This window comes from Carcharhinus amblyrhynchos, chromosome 2 (assembly GCF_965287045.1).
Source record: "Carcharhinus amblyrhynchos chromosome 2, sCarAmb.v2.hapA, whole genome shotgun sequence".
NCBI classification, from domain to species: domain Eukaryota; kingdom Metazoa; phylum Chordata; class Chondrichthyes; order Carcharhiniformes; family Carcharhinidae; genus Carcharhinus; species Carcharhinus amblyrhynchos.
In genome coordinates, this window is record NC_137325.1 from 87,422,541 (window position 1) to 87,444,157 (window position 21,617).

At 42.6% G+C, this 21,617-nt stretch overlaps 1 protein-coding gene across 1 annotated transcript in view; it reads left to right on the plus strand.

The window, feature by feature from the left end:
- Positions 1-21,617, plus strand: part of LOC145356289 (ATP-binding cassette sub-family A member 13-like) — a 274,002-nt gene that overhangs the window by 14,251 nt on the left and 238,134 nt on the right. The window contains exons 3-6 of the mRNA XM_080208858.1: positions 3,561-3,687; positions 5,430-5,566; positions 8,534-8,562; positions 11,491-11,663. Of these exons, the coding sequence (XP_080064984.1) occupies positions 3,561-3,687; positions 5,430-5,566; positions 8,534-8,562; positions 11,491-11,663 (466 nt within the window). The remainder of the gene's footprint in view (positions 1-3,560; positions 3,688-5,429; positions 5,567-8,533; positions 8,563-11,490; positions 11,664-21,617) is intronic.

Consider the following 21,617-nt stretch of genomic DNA (forward strand, 5'->3'; position numbering starts at 1 on the left):
GTTGTATTTTTTGAAGGACAATGCTAAGCAAAAGTGAAGGTGTCAATGCCTTGCTGGGTTTAGTTGCATTTTCCCCAAGTGGCCATTATTCATTCATAATCCTTGACATTGGGTTGGTAAGTTATTTCCTCTTGAAGGCGTGTACCAAGAGAAACATCAACTGTTGCTGAAGGATCTTTAACTCGGTGGAAGATATTCTTTTGTCTGGCTGAAAATTGTTCATCTTCTAGTGCAAAGAGTTGTCCATTACTAGATCTGCAGACTGACATATTCCAAACTCCAGAATGACACATTAGGGGCACACTCAAGGGGCAGCTGGTGCTAAGGTGCAGAAGGGAAGAGATCACAATCCAAAACCTGCCTGCCTTAGTACATCAAGAGACTGGAAAATGTGTGTAGCTCCTTGAGCTAAATGTTTGACATATAATGAAACATGTAACTGCTAACAATTACAATCAATTATCAACTGTAACTAGTAATTGTAAATGTTGTAAGTGACATACATGACTGGAAGAAACTATTCGAGTTTGCATCTTATGTAATGTATACTTTTTAATGATCAGCTAATGTACTTCTATAAATTCTATGAATAAAGTTCCTTTCTATGGGGTTCAGAATTTATGGGGTACTGTGAACACCGCACCCTCAACCCAAGCCAAAAGGTTAATTGTGAGCCTACCCATTATCCTGGGCTGAAGAAGGCCACCCCCACTACAAGTCAAAAAATAGTGGGAGAGGCAAGAAGCCTTTAAATAGCCATTGATTGGCCATCACCGAATGGCTGTCCACATCTGTAACATTTCAAACAGGTTGGTGTTGGGTGGGTAGGCAGTGAGAAAGCCATCTGCTGGATTTTAGGACACTGCCCTGCCTTCAAACCTACTGACTGGGGAACATAAAATACAACCCTGGGGATTTATCTGAGCTATTGGCTGCATTCCAATGCTTGAAGTTTTAACTAACACTGGCCAGTTGTTTATTCAGATGATTTGAAGAGCTTATTTGTTTTCATAAAAGTTATTCGTGTGTTGTTTGAACTGCCTGTTCTTTAGTGTGGTGGGCCTAAAGAGTTGGTTTGTGTATTAAGGGTGACTGATGGGCTATTCAACAGTTTCCAGCTTCCAGCTGTTGCAGTAGAGCTTCTGAGTTCTGTTCATAAAGTGGATTATGGGTGAGGGGCTGAAGGAAGTGAGGGTTAGAAGGTCCAACAATATATAGGTAGACCACTGATTTAATTGGAAGAAGTGGGCTCTGTTTCTTTCTGGGAATGGAATTGGGTCTTCTAACCTGACTACTCTGGATTCAGTGACAAGCCTGCCTCCAGACAACATAGAGTCAGGAATGTTATATATAAAGGTTGGGGTACATGCTGTCCTTTTAAGAGTGTGGGTCAGGTGACCTCGGGGGCTAGTTCCAACCAGTGTGGAACATGGGGAATCAGTCCAGGACTGACTGTGAAGCTGTAGAGACCTGAAATAATTTGCTCTCTTGTTTAAGTTCCACAGGCCTACCTGGTGGTCTTCTTACGCAATACAATAAGTAACCCTGAAAAGGTCTGTCTCAAGTCCATTCCTGGACAGAATTCTCTCTTGACTCGTTTTGTGCTGGTGTCTGCCATGGCAGATTGGGAATCCTGCTTGAGAATGGTGTGAAACTGATTTGCATCATGCCAATGAGATGCAGATTAAGGCCTGAATGGAGTCTTGCCCTCATTACCTAATTTCTTATGAAGCCAGTGGGTAAGCACGCTAGTCCAAAACACGATTAGACCAACATGGCATGCAGAAGTCGGGACTTAGAATCATGGAATCATAGGATCCCTACATTGCAGAAGGAGGCCATTTGGCCCATTGAGTTTGCACTGACTACAATCTACCCAGGCCCTATCCCCCCAAACCCCACATATTTACCCTGCTAGACCCCCTGACACTGTGGGGCAATTTATCATGGCCAATCAACCTAACCAGCATATCCTTGGACTGTGGGAAGAAACCAGAGCACCCAGAGGAAACCCACACAGGCACAGGGAGAACATGCAAACTCCACACAGATATTGAACCAAGGCCGGAATTGAACCCAAGTCCCTGGCACTGTGAGGCAGCAACGCCACTGTGCCACCATGCCGCTCCAAGGGAGAATGCCTGGGACTGCCTCCAGAGTTTGTGATGGAGGCAGCCAGTTACCCTGGATCCTGGAACACCAACTGCAGCATTGGGTGGGCGAGCATCTATCAGGTGGATCTTCTCACTTCAGAGTCTTCCTGGAGACCCATCTTCTTTCTTCAGGATATCCAACTTCTATCCTGCAGGCTGTCAGTGATGTCAGGTGTCTTTTAAATATGGCACTCGGATATGACACTCAGACATGTCATCAAGCTCACCCTGCCAGGGAAGATGGCACAAAACTCCTAGATGCATAATTAATCAGATTGGGGCTGAAAGATATGGCATCGTTTCCTCTCGGTCTCTGCAACAGGAAATACTCCCCCTGGTTCAAGAGGCCAAGTGACCTACTCCTCACCCCACTACATGGCCTATTCCCAAATGGGAGAATTCGCCCTCTCTTGCCCACCAGCGGCATGACTCTATCAGCATGGAAGAGCAATGGCATTTAAAATGCTGGTCATCACAGTGAATTTTCACATTGCTGAACCCAACAAATGAAATTGGCCTGGTTAGTGGGGTTGGGCAAGAATGTGCTGTTAAAGATACAATCAGATCTGGCATGACCATATTGAATGTTGGAGCAGGCTCAAGGGACCAAGTGGCCTCCTTCTACTCCTAATATTCAAATGTTAGTTGGTTGAGCTACCAGTGTCTAGCATGCCTCCACAGACAGCCAACACATTTGTAAAAATGAATTTCAGGCTGCTTGCCTTAAGGCACGTCTCCTGATGAGGAGGCTGACAAAACAGTAACAGAGGGAGGCTGGTCACAAATATGATTGAGTTGTTTATTGTTTTCCCTCATGCGGTTAGGGTTAGGGTTAGGCCATGGCTGTTGAGACCAGCATTTTTTGCACATCCCTGATTGTCCCCTGAAGATGGTGGTGAGTTGCTTTCTTGAATCATTGAAGTCCCTGTGCTGTAGGTGCTGTTAGGAAGAGAGTTCCAGTATCTTGACCCAGCAACAGGGAAGGAATGTGATGAGTCATGCGTTTTATTTCCCAGATGTTCATTCACAGTGTGATCACCCATTGCATCAACCAGGCTTTATAATGAAGAAAAATATGGATCGATGAATCCAAATATTAAATACATAAAATGGTTCTGTACTACCTCCCAAACCTGAGTGAGCAATGAACTGATTAACTTTTTGCTTAGCTGTATTTTTATTTTGTTTTGTTCCATGTAATATGACAAAAGAATTAATTTCTTTTGAGTGAAAAGAAACAAATCAGAGAAAAAAAAGGCAATAATATGATTTTTACAACATTATTACAACTTGTGCACTGAAAAGTTGGTAAAAAAATGACTGACAATTCACAAAATGTGTTACATTAAAGCAGGATTAGGTTTCACTTGGCCTTAATCTGATGTGATTTTTCTCCTGTTCTTTTAGGTTTTTTGGAGCCCCGTACTTTGCCCAGTGGAGGTCTCATTCCTTTCGTTCAGAGCCTCTTTTGTGATCTTGGTTCTGAATGTCAGAGCACGGAGTTCACGGCAACAGAGAATGCTCCCAAGTCCAGGTACACTCCCCAAAATGCATGCTATGTTTCATACCCAGGAAGCAAAATAAAACGTGAAATACAATTTGTTTTAACCAAATACTCTAGTTATGACATAATGCATTTTAAAGACACAGAGAGGATGTTAACTCTGAGACAGGGTGAGGCTGGAAAATGGGTTTTCCTCAGATCCTGGTGAACTTAATGGCAGGAAGGAGAGAGGGATCAGAAAGACTGGGGTTGGGGGGAATCAAGATCAGAGGCCAGAGGCAAGGTCGGTAGTTGAATTGCGGGAAGATTGGAGGAATATTGGAAGGGTCAGGGTACAATTGGAGGCCTCATGCTAAAACGCAGCTAGTCAGACAGTGCAGGATTGAACTTTGATTGTTATAGACAAATCCTGCCTGCTAAAACTCCAGTTAACTCATAATTACTGGGTATGTGTCTGTCTGCAATCAACTGCCTTTAACTGCTGGGTTTCTAGAGGCCTGAGAACTTGGCTGGCCAATGTTGAGTTTAAAATGATGGTTATATGTGATGTACATACCTCTTCATAACATTTAATTTCTCAGCTGGCCTCTTACACGTAGATTTCTTGCATGCTCCTTTTTCTACCTCCATTCAAACCAGGTTTAGATGGGTTCGGGTGGGATTTAGATTTTTAACATTTTAATATCCTGTCTCATTGAACCACTTTCCACAGCATGGTTAGTTTGACCGCATTTTGCCATGTGGCATGTGGGGGAGGGGCATTGAAGCCTAGGTGGAGGGACATGGCTGGGTGGTGCCCACCTGGCAGTGCCAACTGACACCCCAGCAGTGCCAAGAGAGTGGGGTCTGAAGGGGGTGGGGTCTGAAGGGAGGGTCATGTGGGGAGTGTCATTTAGGGGGTTATGAATGGGGAGGACATGAAGGGGGTGTCATCAAATGGGAGAACATGAAGAGGGTCATGAAGGGGGACTTACTGGAAGGCCACGAATGCCCTGATGTGGGCAACATTTGTCGGGTAGTGGGATGGGGAAACAATCCTTCAGCAAGGGAATGTGGTTGGCCCCTGATGTCTGTGGGGATGTGAAGGTGGCCTTCAATTTCACTTTGAGATTGGACTGCCTTTTTGAAGCCAGGCTTGCCGGCGTGTTGAGGCTCTGCTCCCTCAAATCGTATTTTTGGAGTTTCCCATTATCTTCCCGGCTTGGCATGCTGATTGACAGGTACAGCAAGCCAGTAAAATCGTGCCCATCATGTCTCGTGGATGTTTGAATGGCAGAATTATGAATGGCTGCAGCCCAAGAGCGAAAAAAAGGAAACAAAAGAGCAAAAAGTCAAAACCAGCAATGAAAAAGTAAACAAAAAGGGGGCAGAGGCAAGTATCTAAAATTATTCAACATAATGATGAGTCCAGAATGCTGTAAAAGTCTCCATGTAAAGTGCCCAGTCAAAAGGGAAGGTGCTGCTTCTCGAACTTATGTTGAGCTTCATTGAAACATTGCGGCAGGTCAAGGGCAAAAAGATCAGAGTGGGAACAAGGTGGAAAAGTGACAGGTTTGGAAGCTCAGAATTATATTTTTGGACTGTTTGGAGGTTTGCAAAGTGGCCACTCAGCTCATGTTCCCCCCCATCATGATCCAGTCAGTGCCATTTCATTGTGCCCTATTGTTTAATAGAAAACAGAGTTTTCCATATTGGTATGCTTGTAAAATTTCACATTTGCTACTTATGTTGGATTCAAGTCATTTACAAAACACATCTTTATGTTGTTGCAGGTCATCACAAAGCTCAGACGATGAGAGTGGGCTTAGTATGCTGACATTTCTCGGAGATCTAGAAAAGGACATTAATGAAACCTTGCAAAAAGCATCCAGCTTGCAAAATAATATAGATACATTGCTTGGAGGGTCAAGTAAGTTGTGTATGAATGTAAATTGTTTTACTTCAGTTGACAGTTTGACAAATGTCTTCCTGATTTCAGCAATAATTAATGCTGTGGAATTGTTTTAATCCGGTGCACAGAACCTGTTTTGTTTTATAAGGCCTCCACATAAGTATTTTGGTACAGATTACTTACATTTTACTAATTAAATACTGAACTAAATCTTACAAAAAAAAGGCAGGTCGTTGTTTCAGGTGATAAAAATGGTGTGTTTCTCTCCAGATAAATATGCTGGTTTTCTCTTTGATCTTACAACACTCTGCCAAAAAAAGGGGAATTCCTGATGCCATTGGGGGGGCAGTGGTGGTGGGGGGGGGGCGGTTGGGGGGGGGGCGGGGGGAGAAGGGGTCTCTACAAAACCTGACTGCACATATATCAGGGTACCATCTTTAAAGGTGGCCCCGAACATAACCTGAGTAAACCTCTCCCCCCCAGACCACCATGGAAGTTTCAGGGGTCCCCCCCACTCCAAGAGTCAGCATTCTCTACACCAATCCCACTTCGATCCTCATTCCTCCCATCATCAGTCCCTTCTCCCTCCCCACAATCTGAGCTGCCTCAAAATGCTCTCAGAGGCCACCGCCAGCATCCCCAGCCACTCCATCTACTGCTGGCCTGGTGCTCCCACCCACGTGATGCTCTCACTCGGTCCACCACTTGGCACAGTTTGGTACTGTCAGGTTGGTATGGTGCCAACCTGACAATGTCAACCTGTGCCTAGGGGCAGTGTTGGGAGCAGTGCCAGGCCACAGCCTGACAAGGTACCTGACCAAGCGGGTGGCTTCAATGGCCTCCACGCCCCCCTGGTGTGACCATCGTGACAGCTCTTCACTAGTGGAGGCCAGGAGTGACTCTCACCATTCTGGTAATGCGCCCAAAGGCCAGAAGATTCTGTGCACTGGGATTTGAATGGTCTATGCATATTTAAATGCTGCTGTAAATATGCTGATCACACCCCCCTCCTCCACCTTCTGGGTGTGAAGCAGTTCACGCCATTGAAAGTGGTCAGGAAGATTGCAAACCATGTGGCACTGGGTGCAAACAGGATTTTTATCTGTGCATGCTACTTTTCATGCTTGCTGCACTGGTCACTGGATGCGATGAGGTGGTAAAATCACATCTGCTATATAAATATAAGCTATTCTTTTTTCATTATTAATCTTTGGATCCCTGATAATGTTCTTGTAAATTTGTGCTGCGCTCCTCCCAAGGACAGTATATCCTTTCACCGCCCCTCCCACCTTCCAATTTAAGTGCACATCCATTATCCCTACTTTGTATTTTCTACCACCTGTTTGCAAACCAAAGCAATAATTTGCATGGAATTCCATGAAATTTTGTTCTAACTAAAGGGGGGATTTTCTGGCCTCCACTCGCCTCAAAATTGGAAAATTGGTCCACCCCATCTGTCCCTCCCACTACAATTCCTGAGGCGGGGTGGGATGGGAAAATTCCCCCCAAAGCCTTTTATGTGGAAATGAAAAAGTGGACATTGGCTGCCCTCTGGAAATCCAAATACTGGCTTAGTCAGTGGCACCCATGAATAAATATTTTTAAATGCCCAGTACTGAAGGAATTGGCGAAAATTGCCTTGTAGTGCACTACAGAGAATGCTTAATTCTTTCATATGAAAGGTCATTTTATTTTGTGCAAGTTAATACCTCTGTTAAAATGGCAAATGAATGAATTCAAAGAATGCATTTTGCAAATGTATGCTTTTGATATAGAATTTCATCTTGTTAGGAGTACATTTTGAAAACTTGCTCATGAGGATCAGGGAGACCTGCAGAACTTTCTATTTGTTAGAAATATTAGAAACATATTAAATGCTTAGATGATGAAATTACTACAATGCAATGTGAAGTCATTTGGCACAGTGCAATGCAACAAAAATATCTTGGTTTAACTTAATTTGATAGCAGTTCATTTAATTCAGTCGCATTTCATCTGCAGTTACTATCAGCTAGGTGCAGCTTTTTCTCCCCAGCCTGATCAATGTGACAGTGACCAACGTTTGGTTGCCTTTACAATTATCGGTGTGAATAATGAGCCAAGTCACATAGCTGAAATGAGCATATACTTTTGTTCATTTACGTGCATAGTGTTGCTATCAGGTCTTTTCTCGAATGGTTAAAATTCATCAAGCCTGGAAACTTTTATCTGGGATGTTTAGTTAGCTTGAACTATTCAAATAATAGAGTCAGAATGGACTCTTAGAGAAACTAATTAGACCAGTTGCTTTAGATGGTAACATTACAGGAAAATACAACTATGTTTAAAAAAATCATAAAATTACAATGTAGCATAGAAATAGGGAACCATGTATTATTTTTTCCGGTTTGAGGAGCGACTGTATTCAAATAGTATGAATTACAATGAATAAAATCACAAATGCTGAAAATACCTAGAGGTCAGGCAGTATTTGTGATGGAAGTAACAGTGTTTCAGCTCAGTGAATTTTCATCAGAACTCCTCTCATATTTATATTTTGCTTTTGCATGCTAAATAAATATTATGTCATTTATTTATTCACTTCTTGTAGTTTTCAATAAGCTTGTTTGGAAGTCAAAGCTTACAAAAATTTCTTTTGTTACTGTTGCTTTACTGCTTTTGTAAGCAAAGAGAATCTAACCGGGATAAATCCATAAAACACTCTTTTGTTCTCTTGTGCACACTAGCAAGCAATTATCTAGATATTGGACAACTATAGCACTCTTGAAGCTAAGAGGGTAAAATATAGAAGGGCAGAAAAGATGTAAAACCATAACATGGAGCTCTATCCTTGAATCAACTTATAATCATATTTCATGGAGTCAATCCAATTTCCTTGGCCTTTTCCCTGGATTTTATTTTTGTGTCATGTGTTGATGCAGCAGTGCTACGTGAGCTGATCTAAGTTGGAACCCTCTGTATAACATGGTTTGTTTTCTTCCTCAGATGCTAGCGGGCAGCTTGGAGTTGGCATGGTAAGCAATTAAATGAATATATCAAATGAAAAAGTCCTTTAAGAGAGCATACATATTGCCTTGACAATTATAACATTAGTCAACAAGAATAAAATACACTAAATAAAATCTTATTGTGAAACCAAAGTGGCCACTTCACTATTTTCCCCAGCTAACTTGGGAAGTCAATTAAAGAAGTTAAAAGCACCAACAAAGTCTCCTCAGAAGAGGGCTCTCGCTAGAGCATATATGTCTGCTGTCCTGTGTTAACTCACTGTTATTACAATTAAGCAGCCTTCCTTGAAGCTTTTTTCTGCCTGGTTGATACATTGTAACTATAAAACTGGAAACAAAATCTATTTATTAATAATTTAATAATTATTTAATAATGCCTCCACCTCACTGGGAGGTTTCAGGCCAATGCACAGACAGCAACCTGCTGTGAAAATTCTGCATACATTTTGACAGCTGTGACAAATTCCATCACATTAGCTGAGACAATCCACAACATCTTGAAACAATCAATGATGTTCTATATAAAACAACCTCCAACATTCTTAAAAAAAATGTCAATCTGCTATCTCTCAATGTTAACAAAATCTTCAAAATATCCCAGGATCCTGGTTTGCTGAAAACTAGTCAAGTTTGGGCGGGACGGTTAGCACTACTGCTTCACAGCGCCAGGGACCTGGGTTTGATTTCCGGCTTGGGTCACTGTCTGTGTAGAGTTTGCACATTTTCCTTGTGTCTGAGTGGGTTTCCTCCAGGTGCTCCACTTTCCTCCCATAGTCCAAAGTTGTGTGGGTTAGGTTGATTGGCTATGCTAAAAATTGTCCCTTAGTGTCCTGAGATGCGTAGGTTAGAGGGATTTGTAGGTAAAATATGTAGGATTTTGGGGGTAGGGCCTGGGTGGGATGTGGTCAGTGCAGACTCGATGGACCGACTGGCCTCTTTCTGTACTGTAGGCTTCTATGATTTCTATTTCTATGATTCTTCCTTGGCCCATACACTACCTGTGTACCAGGTTGAAATCTATTAGATTTCGAGATATATGCTAGAATTTTACTGCCTCGCCCTTCCGAAGCCCGTAAGATTCCACCTGAGGCCAATGGAGAATTCCGTTCTGCGAACCTCTGGGGCGGGCGAGGAGATAAAACTCCGGCCATATTGTTTACTGAGAAACAAACTAACAAACAGGTGCAAAAACTTTGCCTCCGCCCATCTTCCATGGTGAAGGTAATTAATACCAATGTAATTTGTCTAGTTTTACCACTGTAATGACCTTTCGTTATGTAAAGCATAAATTGGTTTTGTTAAATATTGCAGCAGCACAGTTAATTATATTTAATGATGAACACGGTAGTAATATTCCTAAAAGGTACATGCTTAATAATAGATGAGCAAAATCCATAACCTAAATCAAACCAAATGTAATTTTTGTCTTTTTACATTTGTAATGTTTACAATAATTATGTCTCTGAGTTCTGTGTTAGTCTGTTATTATATAAAATATATTTTAAAATGACTTACTTCAGCTGACCTGATGAGTATAAATTAATGCAGAAAATGTAACTTGTCACATGTTGATGTTTTATTTCAAATCAGTGAGAACTCCTTTGAAAAATGTCTTTACAATAACACTTGCAGATTTTAATAAATGTTGTCTGTGCAATGTGACTACTTTATTTATAACATGATATCCAGGATTTGAAACAAAAGAATCATTGAATCATAGAATGCCTACAGTGCAGTAGGAGGCCATTTGACGCATCAAGCCTGCACCAACAACGATCCCACCCAGGCCCTATCTCATAACCCCACGTATTTACCCTGCTAATCCTAATCCCTCTGACACTAAGGGGAAATCTAACATGGCCAATCAATCTAACCCACATATCTTTGGATGAAAGTAGGTACAGTTTGCTATAAAAAATATACATTGCTTGCTATCCAATATGAAAAGATCTAGATTGGACTGTCTTTGGCTTTTACTCTGAATGTTTGAACTTGATCCCAGTTCAAATGCTCCACATCAGCACCTGGTCTATTTAAATGCATGGGGCAGGATTCTTCAGATGGCTGGCTTTCCTGCCCTGCCACCCATAGCTATTCAATACCCCTCACTCAGGATGAAGTCCTGTCTCAGAGAGTTGCAGGTCTATCAGATTGATTGGCAGCTCTGTAGTCCCAGCAGTGCCACTAGCAGCCGTGGCTGCCAAACTGGGGCTAGAAGCAGTTCACAGAGTGCGGGTAATTGTGGATTGGCTCATTATAGGGAGGGGACTGAGACCTGGTGGTATGAGGAAAGATGGGTATCTGCATTGAGAGGTTAGTGGGGAAGGTGGCACCTGCAGGGGACAGACTTTGAAGGAGGTGTTGATGTGATGTGGAAGGGGCTGCTTAAGGGAGTCCTTCCCTCCCGAGGATCAAATTGGATGAATTGTTGCTTCCCTGCTTCCCCCGGACTCCATCCACATGCTCCAAAATTTGAGGTTGGGTGGGAAGCAGCCGTTAAGTGGCCTATAATTAGGGCAAGAATGGGCAGACTGCACTTAGCCTAGCCCACACCATGTGAAATAGTGAACAGATTGGGAGTGGGTTGGAGGGGGCAGAAAAAGCACTTGGAGAATTTTAGGGGCTCCCTGCCTATAAGTACGTCAGTAGCGGACTGTAAAAGTCAGCCTGGAAAATGTTGCATTACTCTCCAACTGTTCTCACAATGGACATGTCAAAAAGGGCAGCATGTCTAAATCCTTTTTTCCCAATGGGTTTTGTTGGGAGCAAATCTGAAAGAGCCCGGATTGAAACACAATAATCTACATTTTCACTTTCCCACATCTCTCCCTTGATTCATCATTTGCTTGTACAGATAAATCTTGAAAGTGAGACAGTTCTTCAAAGAAAGTTTCTGAATTTATGGCAAATTGAATTTGTTTGCATTTTTTTTAGATGGACCTGAATCACGTGGAGGAAGTCATTACTGCAATGGAAAGAATCCATAATGAAACATATACCTGGGACATTCTTTTTAAGTTACCGAAGCTACTGGAAACCTTGGTACATGAAGATTTTGTAAGCAAGGGGACGAGGATGATGGCTGACGTAGTGATGGATCTAAAAAGGTAGCAATAAATCTCCTATTACAATGTTTTAACAAGAAAACTAATTTTTTTTTGATCCTCAAAGTCTTAAATGGTGAATACTTATTAAGTATTGTTGCAAAAAATAGATACATTGTTGAAGCTTTTTGTCTTGCCCCCTTTAGGAAAACTTGCAAGAATATTATATCTCAAAGGGAACAGCAATTTATACTGCATGAGAAGATGCTGGTTGGTTGGCACGTGGGCTCCGGTTATGATGTTGCTATGGAAAATGCACCAGGGAACAGTTAACTACCAAGTTTTAGTTTAAATTCAAACTAGATGGGTTGACTGGTCAAAGGATTGAGAAGCTGTTCCCTGGTTTATTCCCTCATGGCAATGTCGTGGCAATTTCATTCACCAAACATTTTTTATTGTCTTTATGTTTGGATAGTGAGAAAGAGATAGAGAGCGTGCCCTTGATGGCCCACTGTGGTGGTCGATCAGTGCAGTGAGCTGGGAAGAGGCCAAAAATCTGGTTTGTGGCAAGTGCGAACTGATTTGGTGCTGAATGCCATCTTCCCAGCCCTGATTTACCGGTGAGATCAGCATCACTCCTAAAAAGTGTGCAAAGCCAATTTGAATATTAATATCAAAAAGCATGACAATAACATGTTTGGTATGGCTACTTCCGGCTTCTCACCAATGAGAATCACTCATTCCCACAAAAGTCGACATATTCACTGCATATTCCAAAGGAGACCAGGCGTCATGGCCATGCTGGGGAGATTGGGGACATGGCTGGGTAGTGTCCATGAATGTTTATTCAAATGCAATGGTTAACATATAGTTAGCGGGCTTGAAGCCCGATTCAAATGCCTCCAGCTATTCACCTGCATCCTAAATGGATCTGCAGTGGGGTTTTCGTACAAGTCCTCACAAGCAAGAAGGTTCAAGAAGCACCACCAACCATTCAGCAATGAGAGGCATCCTCCTCCCCACATCATGCTGGCATAAGGTTTCCCTGACCCTCTCCATCCCCCTACACTCAGCCCCACTTCCCATTCAGACCCCTCCCCCACTCAGTTCCCCTTCAGGCCACACACCTTAGCAATGCCAAAACTGCACTGCCCCCGGCACCAATATCAAATGGGGTCTAGGAGATAGGTCCAGTGGCCATTTGTCCTTCTGTTACCACAGTCTGCAGAGGAGGAGTCCCTCAAGAATCCTGGATGTTGTGAGTGGTCAAACTGGGGGCAAGATGTTGACCTTGCCACTCTCCCCGGGTATGGGGATGTCGTGGTTGGACTGCCATTTCTAGCTCTGGCAGACCTGTTGATCGCCCATGGCATAGTGATTTCATGTGATCAGCATTTGCTTTCCTGCCTGTCAGCTGTGAAAATTTTGAAGTGGTCAGGTCACTTTAATCTCCATGTCCCTGGTCAGACCTTTAAATCACTGCAGCATTATATCCTACAGCAGAGATTTCTCTTTCTCCCTGTCAGAAGCTACAGGTGTGAGCAGACCCCTTTGAAGTCCCTTGATGGAGAGGAGATGTCAATTTCATTGGGGAGGTGACTTTAGGTGGTTTCACTGCAGCTATGCACTCAGCCCCAATGCATGCGCACACCTTTGATTTGAAGTTTCTGAGGCTTCGTGGAAAACTAAAACCTTTGAAACCTCTTCCATTTCAATGGAAACCTTTGATCTCTAACAAATTTAACTGCTGTGCCTTCGAAAAGACTTACATTGTCAGCTCATTGGATTTCTATCATGCTTTAGCCATGTGCGTTTATTTTCATTTCTCTTCATGCTTGACTACACCTGACGTACCCCATTGGTCCTAATCACAATGTTGACAGACTCTAAGTCTGATTGACAACCTGTGATTTCTTAAAGACGAATGAATGGTTTCATGTCCTCTTTTGCAGAAGAAGTTGTTTGTGGGTGTGGGGAAGGATGTTCCTCTTTGGAGAGGGGGTTGATGGTGCTTCCCTGATCTATGGGTGGATAACCATTTCAGTTTTAGAGAAGGAGGCCCATCTTTGAGCACAGAGATCAGGGCACCCTATAAAAACAGCACCCTGTTCTTTGAATAATGGTAAGAAGTCTGACTTCTTACCAGTCTGACTGTTGTCAGACTTCTTACTGTGCTTACCCCAGTCCAATGCCGGCATCTCCACATCTTTGAATGGGGCAGTTCTGGTGGGTTGCATCATTCAAGTGGGTGAATCCTATCTGACAGATGCTGCCACCACCAATGGGAAAAGCTCTTGTTTCCCCACCAGTGTGGACACTTAGTTCCAGTTTGGGACAATCGCTGCTGTATCTTCATTTTATGAAAAGACAAGACCAGTTTCAAGAATGCTGACAAAGATTTCTAAACCTTTCACTGTTGACAGGGGTTTTCAGGGAGGACTGGTTCATCAGAAAACTGCTGCTACATTGTCCGTAATTTATTTTCATCTATTAGTGTCAATGGATGTGAGAGTGTGTAGAATGTACTTTTCATTTTCCTATTAACCCCTTAGTGCTTGAACTTTGGTTTGGGTATGAACTGAAACCCCAGTTGTATTACAAGCTTCAATATTTAAAACTTCCCCCATTTTCCTGTTCTGCAGGGTGTCTGTGACAAATGGCAAAAATCAGCGAATGGCTGTCATTCCTCCTTGGCCAGTGTAAATTACAGAAACTGGTTGAGTATCAGCGTAACAGATTTCAGAGTCAAAGTATGCCAGTTGATCTATGATTTGTTAGTTATCTGAACTTGAGTGAATTGCTGCCTGTTAATTGCCGGTCACCTATTTTATGAACGTTTTGTATGCTATGCACAAAGCTGTGTTGTTACTGTTCACATTTTGCTGCCAGTGTCACTGGTTAGTAAGTTTAAAGTTTATTTATTAGTGTCACAAATAGGCTTACATTAACACTACAATGAAGTTACTGTGAAAATTCCCTGGTCGCCTCACTCCAGTGCCTGTTTGAGTACACTGAGGGAGAATTTAGCATGGCCAATGCACCTAACCTGCATGTCTTTTGGACCATGGGAGGAAACTGGAGCACTTGGAGGAAACCCAATCAGACACAGGGAGAAGGTGCAGACTCCGCACAGACAGTGACCCAAGCAGGGAATAGAACTCAGGAACCTGGTGCTGTGAGGCAGCAATGCTAACCACTACGCCACCATACTGTCACCATCACCTGGAAATTCCCCTCCAAATCATTTACCATCTTGACTTGGAAATATATCACCGTTCTTTTACTTCACTGGGTCAAAATACTGGAACTCCTTCCCTAATAGCATTGTGGATATACCAACACTCTAGAGACTGCAATGGTTCAAGAAGGCAGCTCACCATCACCTTCTCAAGGGCAATGAGGGATGAGCAATAAATGAGCCAGCCAGTGATCTCCAGATTCCATTAATTAATTTAAAAATGTAACCTAAAGATAAGAAAAATGTTCAGCACTGACAGTTAAACATCTTGGGCTATAATACTGAATGATAAGGCAGAAAGAACCATGGAACCATAAAACCTCTACAATGCAGGAAGAGGTCATTTGGCCCATCGGATCTGCACTGACTCTCCAAAAGAACAGCTCACCCTACCTTACCCCTGTAACCCCACACATTTACCATGGCTAACCCACCTAACCTACACATTTTTGGATAGTGGGAAGCAATTAAAGCACCCAAAGGAAACTCATGCAGATACGGAGAAAACTCCAGAAATTCACCCAAGGTCAAAATTAAACCAGGGTCACATGCAGACTCCACACAGACAGTGACCCAAGCCAGGAATTGAACCCAGGTCCCTGCTGCTATGAGGCAGTGGTGCTAACCACTGTGCCACCATGTCGCTGAATGCGATAATGAGATCAAAGATGACAGAGTATCAAATTGGGTACATATAATTATGTTGGGCCTCATTGGACATTAGTTTCTTCTGGGTAAAGTTTAAAAAATGTCATTCTCCTCATAAATGAATACTTGCATCCTGTTTGTTTCATTCTTGGCCTCTGAGCAGGTTGGGCCTCTGCTCATTTGCGTTTAGAAGTGTACAAAACGATCTTTTTGAAATACATAAGATTCTGAGGAGGTTTGAGATGAGATGAGATGATATTTACCCTCATGGGGCAATCTAGAACTGGAGGCACAGTTTCAAAATAAGGAGTCACCTATTTAAGATTGAGCTAAGGGGGAGTTTATTCTCTAGGAACATCGTTCATGTTGCAACTCTCTTCCCTAACAAGCAGTGGAGGTTAGTTCATTGGATGTACTCCAAGCTGAGTTCACTATAGTTTGATCCAGAAGGGAGCCGAGGGTTGTATGAAGCAGGCAGGAAAGTGGAATTAAAGTCACAGTTAGATCAGCCATGGTCTCATTGAATGCAGAGCAGGCTTGAGGGGCCAAATGATCCACTCTCCCTTCCATTTGTTAAGTTTTTATCTTTTACTTTTTTTTATCAGATGTGGGTGTTTGTGGCTAGATACCTACCTCTAATTGTCTGCGAGAAAGTGGATGAGCTAATGCCTTAACCCACTGCAGTCCACATGGTTTGAATGCACCCATTGTGCTATTACAGAGGGAATTCCCAGATTTTGACCCAGCAGACAGTAAAGTAATGACAATGTATTTCCAAGTCAGAATGGCGAGTAGTTCGGAGGGGAACTTCCGTGTGGTGGATTGCCACCCCTGCAGAGCTCCCCTTCCTTCCCCTCCATCAAAGCTCTACCTCAAGGCTCCATCCCCTCTCAGGCTGCACCCCCATGACACTGGCCCAAAACAGTTATGGTGTTCAGTGGGCAGTGCCAGAGTGCCAGGTGGGCACTGCCCCATGGTTACTGCCCAGCCCTGCCCCTAACCGCCCAGGGCACTTCAGTAGCCTCTGACCCCACTGATCAGACCATCACCTCTGGTACCCATTAGTGGAGACAACGCATGAATCTCGCTAGGGAGAAGTCTGGATAACAAGGCAGTAAAGGTAAGTGAGCCTGGATGATAGTGTTCGGGACTTAATATTTAAAGTGATTTTGTGCCCTTTCTGGGCCTAAACATGCTGGTGAGCCCAACTTTAGAATCTGTGGGCGTTGTTTTACAAGGGCACCTCAATCTCACAGTGCATTAGAAGATCCCTTCCCTCCCCCCATGCATATTGGAACCTGCCCCTCTCCCTCCCCCCAAACCCCCTCCTCCCACTGAGACCATTCCCCTCTCATTGGTAGCATATTCCCCCACAACCCTTCACAACCCAGGTCGCTGACATTAGGGAATTGGGGCTCTCCCAATTGGTCCCCATGCCCAAACCTTGACTTGCCCCCCCCCACCCCTCTCCCATCAGGACTGCCTTCATGATCCACCCCTGCATGACTTCTCTTGTCCCATGTCAGACCACTTGTCATAGCCTCCACTTAGGCCCCACCCCCTTAGCACTGTCCTACCTAACTGGCACCACCGGGTTGGCTGGAGGCCCTGCCAGGTACTGCCAGTGTGCCAGGTGGGCACTGCCACGTGGGCACTGTCCGATGGGCAACACATGGTCCTGTGCCCAGCACCCTTCAGTGACCTTCGAGCTCCAGACATGACTATTGCATCAGATCTTTGGTATTGGACACCAATAGTGAATTTGCCACACGTGCGGGCTGATGAATTCTGTGTGCTGGGATTTGAACGGGCTATGCATGTTTAAATGCTATTTGCGCCCTTCCTGGGTTTGCGCCATTAGGAATGGGCTGGGAGAATTGCATACTCTTTGGCACTGTGTGCCCACATGCTATTCTCCGGGATCAGTGCAATCTAATAACAGAACAGCAAAGGCCAAGGATCGCCCCTACTGTATCTGCAGCTACATCACATGAACTGCAGTCATTACAACTGGAATATGTGCACTGTGCAGTAACACAGTATGTGCTGTATGAATGAGGAGAAGCAACCTATTTTCACCTTAAAGAGTTAATATCGTCAGCAATTGCTAAAGTTCAACTGTTATTTCTTCCCTCCAAAATGTTCCCCTTTTATTCCTGAAAATGAATACTCCTGCTAGATAGAGTTCCATGGGAGATCTCCAGTGTCTCTGGAATTCAATTTGGCGTGCATCCCTAAGCAATTATTGCTACCTCGTATTTCATTGTATTTGCAATGGACCTGAGCCCAGTCTGACACCCAGAGTAGCCACTGAATAGTGATTTTAAATACAAGCTGGAGCTTAGAATATTGATTTAATTAGGGAACTTCCCTATTCTGTATTGTCTGGCACTGACAGAATCAATACTCTGCCAAAAGTCTTCCTCAATGTGCAGCAAATGTGAACTTATCACCTTTACCTCAGTTCATTTTCAAAGGACTGTTTCTATTTTAACACCCAGTCTATGTCTAGAATTTGCTGACGTCCATTTTGGCTTGCCAAGCTATCTTCCATCAGCTAATATTGATTTTATCATAGCCATCATGATCCACACTAGCTATTGAGAAAAGGAACTAGTTGTTTCTTGCAAACTGAAAAAGAAGTCAAACAACAAAATCCAGATCTGGTGAAGAGTGCCAGAGACTTTTAGGTCCATCTCCCTTCTATGTGAGGGTGTGAAATTGGAGATCATATTAGGGGAACCATGATAGAGAGTACAACTCTTTCTAATAATTAGAGTGCCAAATGGTAGATCAATGGGTTCAGAAATATAGTATTGAATGAAGGGTTAGAAGTTTGTAGGTACAGTTGCAAGTGCTTTACAATAGTGTTAAAAAGGAAGTGGGATTAGAATGTGGCCAGGGAATGTAATTCCTGATGGGACAATGAAGTGCTTAGATTTGGTCTTGTCAGTGATTTGAGCTGATGGGAATTAGAGAGAGACCACATAAAATGGGAAGGTTGAGAAAGTGGCTGTCAATATATGTAGGAAGGGGACAGAAATAACGAGGACAGGCAGGTGCTGAATCCAGAGTAGAACACTGAGATTGAGGATGAGAAGTCACTGATTGCAGAGACTAAGGCGGGAACAGAAGGAGAGTGTGTTGCAGAGAAACTGCTGTTGGTGATGGTAAAACAGAAGCATTTTAAAAGAGAAATATTGACAGAAATAAAGTATTGTCAAAGGAGTGGGAGCCAACTAGGGACTAAAATAGAAAGCAGTTGCTGGAAACAAAAGGTATTGCTGAGTTCCTAAATGAGTATTTTGCATTGGTGTCTACTATGAAAGAAGCCGTTTTGTAAATGAGGCGATGGGATACTAGAGAGATTTGCAGTACTCAAAGTGGATGTGGACAGGATTCTGAAAATGCTGGACAGCCAGCGTGGATTAATTAAGGGAAATCATGTTTGATAAATTTATTGAGTTTTTGATGAGGTAGTGGAGAGAATGGATGATGACAGTGTGTTAATGTTGTGGATATGGAAGTTTAAAAGGCATTTGATGAAGTACCGCATTGTGAGAAAAATTGAAGAATGCAGGCAAAGAGCAGTAGCAGCATGGATATAAAATTGCTTAGCAGATAAAAACAGTTGTTGTGAATAGCTACCATTTAGATGGAGGGAGATTGGGATCTCCAGGGTTTAGTATCAAGACTATCAATGTTTTTGATTTACAACAGTGACTTGGACTTGCGGACACATGGCATAATTTCAATATTTGCAGATAACAAACTTGGAAGTCTAGTAAATGGTGAGGAAGGTAGTAACAGTCTTAAAAAAGGGAATAGCCAGGTTTATGGGAGGGTGGATAGGTGAAATTCAATGTGGAGGAGTATGAGGTGATACATTTTGGTAGAATGTATGAAGAGAGATAACACATGATATATGGTGGAATTTTAAAGAAAATCATGAGGGTGTTAGTTCACAATCTCTGAAGGTTGTATGACAGGTTAACAAGGCAGTTATTGAAGTATATCTATATATCTATTTTTTTAAAATTCATTTTGTGACATCAACATTGTTGGCTGACCGGCATTTATGGCCCATCCGTAGTTGTTCTTGGAGGGCAGTTGAGAGTCAACCACATTGCTGTGACTCTGGAGTCACATGTAGGCCAGGCCAGGTAAGGAAGGCAGATTTCCTTCTCTAAAGGGCATTAGTGAACCAGATGTTTTTTTCTGACAATTGACAATGGTTTTATGACCATCAATAGATTCTTAATTCCAGATTCTTTTCATTGAATTCAAGTTCCACCACCTTCTGGGCATGGTCTATTCTGGAAGGCTCTAGGATCCCAGTGGGATCTGCAGTCAGCTCACAAATGCAGTTAATTATGCAGTTTGGTTTCCTGTTGTTGATATGTGGATACCCTTTGCCGGTGTTGACCCGCCTTTATCAAGGTGTTAACCCACTGAACCTATGTGTTGTAAATTTTCCCCTGCTTCCAATTTGAAGTCTGCTCCCATGGGACTGGAAAGATCTACCCTGAAAGAGCAAGTGCAGACTTAATGACTAAATGACTTCCTACTATGCTCTATGATTCTATCTGAGAGAGGTGGAGCAAGGTACTCAAAAGAGGAGAAAGCATGAGATGAAGAAGATGAAAGAGCAAGATGTAACTTGGTGACAAGGATCTCATCAGCATGGTTTGTGTATGTTGGGTGTGGTGGTGGGGGTGGTGAGGGTGGGGGGTGGAGGGTAGCAACAGCTAGAGGCAAGGCAAGCCAAATTTTAGTCAAAGCCAGATGTTGAAACACCAACAATAATATCACAACTTTTGAGAGTGAGAGACAAACCTACTTTTCTTGTTCTGCCAGTTATACAGCTTCTTGTGTGACATACACCACTCCCTTTTGTAGCATGACTTATTGTAAGTTTCAACTGGTTCTCAACTTGATTTCACTGGAATGTCATGATACCAAAGAAAGAAGGTTAACACAGGTCACCTTCAAAGCATTGGCACAACCAAAGTTCTCAACTCAAGTGAAATGTTGATTTGTGTGAATTCAGTATGAAATGTTGCTGTATTTCAATGTAAAATTCATAGTTCTACCTGTACCCTTAATTCTTTCTAAGTAAATTTTACTGTTGACGATAGCCTGATCTAACCAAGTGTACTTTCATAATTGAAGTGTCACAAGCAGTGAATGACTATGAGGTAACAGCAGAAGTAAATAAATTGCAATTAATTAAGAATTAAAATGCTGCTAAGAAATTAAGAAAAGACCCAAAGTTCAAAATTACAAAAGCATAAAAGAAGTGAACATGCTGAATCATAATCTAAGAGAACATTCCCGAAATCAAGGCAAACAAAACATTCACTGAATTTAGAAATGTGAGATTATGTGAGATTTATTATCACCGACAGGAAGTTTGAAGTCTGCTTTTAATGTCACCATCAATCAATTTTGTAAAATGATATTTTTGCGCCTGAAGACTTTATTGATTTTCTTCTTCCATAGGATTTTATAAAAAAAAAAGCATTTTCTGCAGAGATGTAAACCATGTCTTAAGTAGTTACATAGAAATGCTTAAAATAAAACAAATAGTGCTACTGCCATTTCAAAAATTGAAATAAATTGGTTTGTGCCTCTTCCAATATAGCAAGCCAATAAATTTAGTTAAAAAAACCTTGATTTTTATCTTGGACAGGATTCAAGTGATGGGTCTGAGGGTAGTACAAGAGGTACTCACTGATCTAAGTTTCAAACCCAGGGTAATTCCCATGAAATGACTAGAAAGTAGCAATCAGCCAGTGAGTGGGAGGTATTCAGGCACCTTGATGCAAAAATAACATTTGCCAAAATCTTGCCCCGTTCATGCCGACTGGGTCTTAGGTCCTACTGATGGCACATCCCTGCCATATGTTTCCCAATGGTGAAGGGTGCATTCACTGGAAAACCCCACTGACAACGGCAGGAGCGTAAGATCCCATTGTTTGTGAGCAGCACACCACCTCCCATTACTGCCAAACATACTACAGAGATAAATCCTGTGAAGTTTATATTCATACACCATTGACATAATAGAACAACCTGAGGCACTTCCTAGAAACGCTATGAAGCAAGATTTAACAGTGAGTTACAAAAGT